The following is a 5,008-nucleotide window of genomic DNA, read 5'->3' on the forward strand; positions in this document are numbered from 1 at the left end:
CACACACACACACACACACACACACACGCACACACTCTCACTTATAAAGATGATTGCACACAGACTGCACCCTTTGTGACTGACCCCATTTCCCCATAATATTCTCTTTGTGATTGCATATAGGACCTTTATGTTCTGATACTATATTTGTCTGTAAGTCTATTTAAATAATGCATACATTTTTATTCTGTGTACATCATTTTTTAAATTAAGTTGAATAATTAAGTTTATAAAACTAGATGGTAGGGGGTTTATTGTATAAAATGTGATAATTCACTACAAGGGACTGACTTCTGCTCCATGTGTACATATTTAAATGTAGACTGCCGCCTGGTGGATAGTTAAGGGAAAACAGCTTGTGTATATCAAAAATAGCACTGATGATTTAGCAGCGTGTTCAGATGTGAGACACGACTTTTGCACTTCCATCTTTACATTTCTGTCAGTGTCAGCAGAGAAACAGACAAGTCTAAGTCTGGAGGAAAACTCCAAATCAACTCCTGCCAGCTGCAAACACATAAACAAGTCAGTCAAGGTCTCATTGAAGGTTGATGGCCCCCACCAGCGCCTAACGAGGCCCGAACCACACCAGTATTAGTGCTTATGCACTGACAGACCAGCTTTAAATTCATTTTGAGACTGTGGAGGAGCAGTTAGTAGCCTTGACTTACAGAGTGTGAGTGGTATATTTTTACACCAAATAAGAGGGCAGCAAAATATCAGTTGAAATCAAAGGTTGATTCTGTCTTTAACACTAACTGCGGCTTGTTTCACACGACATGTCAAAGGTGAAGATTTGAAATTAAATGTATTTATTTATATCTGAGTGGTTGTTGCTGTCTCCCATCATTTTCCATTAAGATTAATAAAGTACTCTTATCTGCCCCCCCCCCCGTAGAACCGTCAGCCAATGGTGAACCAGATGAGTGGAGTGTCCAATATGAATCTACCTCTAAGGTCTAATGTACCAAACCAGGTCAGTGTGTGCTCCATCCCAGTTTAAATGACACCTCGGTGAGGTAGCCATCATGTTGACACCCACCCCCATTTTCCACTGGACACGTCTGTGCTGCGTTCCGGTTTGGTTCTGTCCTCCGCCACGCGCCATACCACACCGGGAGCATCTTAGAAGCGGAGCATCATGCTGCCCGCCTGGCAGATTATATTGGCTCTACTTTGTCCTTTACAGAACAATCAGGTGTTCGTTAGGCCAGTCCAAGCACTTCTACAGTTAAACTCCATGTCTTCGCTTGCCTGGTGTTGTCTTTATAAAAGGGACTGGTGATGTCTGTATTATGTTTTTCCTCCTGCAAGAGGACTCTCTCATTGTCCATGGTGTTGAAGAGGAGACATATAGGATATGGGGTGGGGGGTGTGGCCTTTTGGTGAATTGACTGGCTATTCTTGCTGTTTCACCTCCTGCCCGGCTCGCGGGAAAATAGTCTTTAATGGAGGAGAGTGGAGAGTCGTTTGACACGCTACTGGGGCGCGCCGTGGCACCGCTGGGGGATCAGTCAATGACTTGACTGGCTGCGATTGTTGGCGGGGCCCGCAGCGGGGCCCGCAGCAGGGTCCGCAGCGGGGCCCACAGCAGGGCCCGCAGCGGGGCCCGCAGCGCAGACGCACCTGGTGGGGAGTGGGGGTTAGACACACTGCTTTGGCATGATGTTTGTTCGGTTAGAAAAGCCTCTTCAGAAGAACTTATGATGTTTTGGCCTTCACACAGAAGGGTATAATACTGATCACTTACACAGTATGATACATATTGTATTAATAACATTAATTATACATTAGTATTGCAAATTATTGTGACAGAGTGAAATTACTGTTTTAGAGCTTTTTCACTTATTCAAATAAACGGCAAACTGGTTCACTGGTATTACATACCTCACCAAAATAATCTAAATCTTTTATCCTGATACAGGTCATTTTATATCTTGATGACAATATATATCATGATATAGCCTATTTTCTGTTCATTCAAGAAGTAAATAGTCTAGATGAAATAACCACATTGATATCTGGGAAGGACATCGGGAAGTGATGGTGGAGACTTCAACAGATGACAAGTCCAATGATTTTAGGTGAATTGTAAAAAGCCGTCTGATGTACACAGCCGATGTCTGTCCAGACTGACTCCTGAACAGCAGAAGAGCTGCTTCTTCATATTCTTCTTGTCCTCACACATTTCAGTCTGTCTATTTCTTTGGGACAGTTACTTTCAAACTACTCCTTATATGTAAGACACTTCTAATAGATTCACACATTCCAATCTATTCTAAACTGTGCTACCTCAACACTAACCTTCTGTAGAAGACCCTTTGAATAGATTAAAGACGTCCTATACTCGTGTGAATTAAATACTTGACAAGTAAAAAGCACTGAGTATGTTTTCATTTTTCTTAAGAACTTCAGTGCAAAATGAACACACCATGCAAGAATCAGAACATAAAGCATCATCCAAATGACGTAAATATTACTGCACGGCAGTTTGGACACTAGTTTTTCAACATTGCGTTAGAAACAATGTTAAAAAATATAATATAATATAATATAATATAAGTTCCAGTTCAAGTGCCACTTATTTGCAATTGGCTTAAATACCTCCTTGGAGGCTTGTTAACAGCCAGTTTCCTTTTATCTACCTGCCGTCTTCCTGCAGGGATCCCTCAACGCCCAGATGCTGGCCCAGCGTCAGCGTGAGTACCTCAACAACCACCTACGCCAACGCCAGCAGCAGCAGCACGTGCACCAGCAGCGTGCCATGATGATGCGGACTCAGGGTATCAACATGCCTCCTAACATGCCCAGCGGGGGCAGCGCTCCTACACCGATGCCCATAGGTGGCACCAACCCACGGCTTCCGCAGGGCAGCCCACAGCAGTTCCCCTACCCGGGCTCCAGCTACGGTACCGGCCTGCCCTCTCCTCCTCCACCTCCTCCTCCTCATCCCGGCTCCTGCAGCCCCTTCTCCTCCCCTCTTTCCCCTAGCCATCATCTGGCTAGCCAGGGCATGATGGGAAATGTAGGCGGGCAGTACAGCGGGGTAATGAGTCCTCCATCTCAGCACAATGCCTACCAGTTCAGCAGTTCAGGTATTTAACTGGAGCACAGCATGGCCGCTACAGTAGTGTTTGTGCTTCCTGGGCATCGTGGTCGCTTTTTTCTCGTTGTGGAGGTGGAAATCATTTCTAATATTCTTTGCTCAGACTGTTGGAATCATCTGTCTTTTTTAAGTTGATTGGGTGTCCTTAAAGGTTGCAAAAAGGTGTGTTTTTGTGTCCAAATCAACAATGTTGCATGCAGTGTTTCTGCTTTTATACTCATATTAATACTCCATCCTATTTCTTTGCCTATGATTTTAACCCTTTAATAAACCATTTTTTCAGGGAAATATTACCTCTGGGGGTGTTCCATCAATGTTTTAGAGGTTGTTGTAAATCCATTCCTAATCTGAGGTTTTCTTGTTATTTCTTCTGTTTTAGATTCCTAATAATAATTCCTATTAGTCGTGTCAGTTCTGTTTTGTTTTAGATCTCCGAGTAATGTCTGATTCCATGTTTAGGATCTACCAGCAGAATAGTTCTAGAGTAACTTATTAACTACAGGTACCAATCACTAGTTAGTTGTTCTACAGTCCCTGACAAAAGTATTGTTGCTTGTGTGCAAATTGACCTGAAGTGCCGCTAAAATATATTTCTAATCAAGATTTATTTACAAGAAATGGCTCATTTTAATCTCAACAGCTTCTGTAATAATGTTTCAGAGCAAAAAGAAACTGTCAGAAAGTATTCTAATATTCCACTTGGTAAAGCCCGTTGTCATTTTGCAAAGACTAAGTGTTGTCTCCTTGCATATGAGTTCACCTGGGACTAATAATGGACCAATCAGGTCTCAGTGTGTTAAAAACAACCCCAGTACACTAGACCTTCACATCAACTGCAACTAGACCTCTGCAAACAGGCCTAAATTCACCCTGAGACTAAAGTTTGGATTATCAAGAGGCTGAAGACCAATCCACTGCTGATGTGGCAGACACCTTCAATGTGTCTCAGCGTCAAGTACAGAGAAAAAAAACATTTGAAGACACTGGAGACGTTTTTGACAAGCCCAGGTCAGGCAGACCTCGCAAGACAACTGCTCGAGAGGACCGTTTGTTGGCTCACAAATCCAAGGCCAGCCCATTTTCCACTGCAGCAGAGCTCCACCAGACCTGGTCCCCTGAAGTCCCTGTGTCAACCAGAACAGTTGTCGGATTCTGTCTCCAAATGGCCTCCATGGTCGAATCAGTGCCCAAGCCGGCACTAAACAAAAGACATGAAAAACCGTGTGGCATGTCAAGGCCCACAGCCTGCTAAAAGGATGGACGCTGGAGAAGTGAAGAAAGTGGTTTTTTCAGATGAATCTTCTGTTATTACACCACAGTTGCCGCAAATATGAGGAGATCTATGGTCCCGCATGGATCCAAGATTCACCCAGAAAACAGTGAAGTTTGGTGGCGGGAAACTCATGGTCTGGGGTTCCATCCAGTATGGCGGTGTGCGAGAGATCTGCAGGGTGGAAGGCAACATCACATCGTCTCATATACCAAGAAATCTTAGCTACCTCTTATATCCCAACCATAAAAGAGGCCAATTCTGCAGCAGGATGGTGCTCCATCGCTACTTCCATCTCCACTTCAAAGTTCCTCAGGCAAGAAGATCCAGTTGGTCCAGGATTGGCCGGCCCATCACCAGACATGAACATATGGAGCAGATTGGGGTAGGATAAAGAGGAAGCATGGAAGCCAAACCAAGAATATGATGAACTCTGGGAGGCAGCAGCCTGCTTTCCTAGCTGTTCCTGATGACTTCATCACACAGGTCTTGATCCTTGCCAAACCGCATGGGTCCAGTCCTTCAAGCTCATGGAAGTCATACAAGATATGACATTTGGATCGCACAGCACCACTATTTAATTTGCTGACATATTTTATAGGTGACAAAACTTTTGTCTTGCCAAAATTTGA

At 44.0% G+C, this 5,008-nt stretch overlaps 1 protein-coding gene across 8 annotated transcripts in view; it reads left to right on the forward strand.

The window, feature by feature from the left end:
• Positions 1-5,008, forward strand: part of LOC116699374 (nuclear receptor coactivator 2) — a 60,277-nt gene that overhangs the window by 50,029 nt on the left and 5,240 nt on the right. For 6 of the 8 annotated variants that reach the window (XM_032531909.1, XM_032531914.1, XM_032531913.1 and 3 more), the window contains 2 exons: positions 899-976; positions 2,663-3,095. In XM_032531909.1, coding sequence (XP_032387800.1) covers positions 899-976; positions 2,663-3,095 — 511 coding nt within the window. The remainder of the gene's footprint in view (positions 1-898; positions 977-2,662; positions 3,096-5,008) is intronic. The other 2 variants (XM_032531915.1, XM_032531916.1) reach the window with 2 other exon arrangements.

This window comes from Etheostoma spectabile, chromosome 12 (genome assembly GCF_008692095.1).
Source record: "Etheostoma spectabile isolate EspeVRDwgs_2016 chromosome 12, UIUC_Espe_1.0, whole genome shotgun sequence".
Lineage (NCBI taxonomy): Eukaryota > Metazoa > Chordata > Actinopteri > Perciformes > Percidae > Etheostoma > Etheostoma spectabile.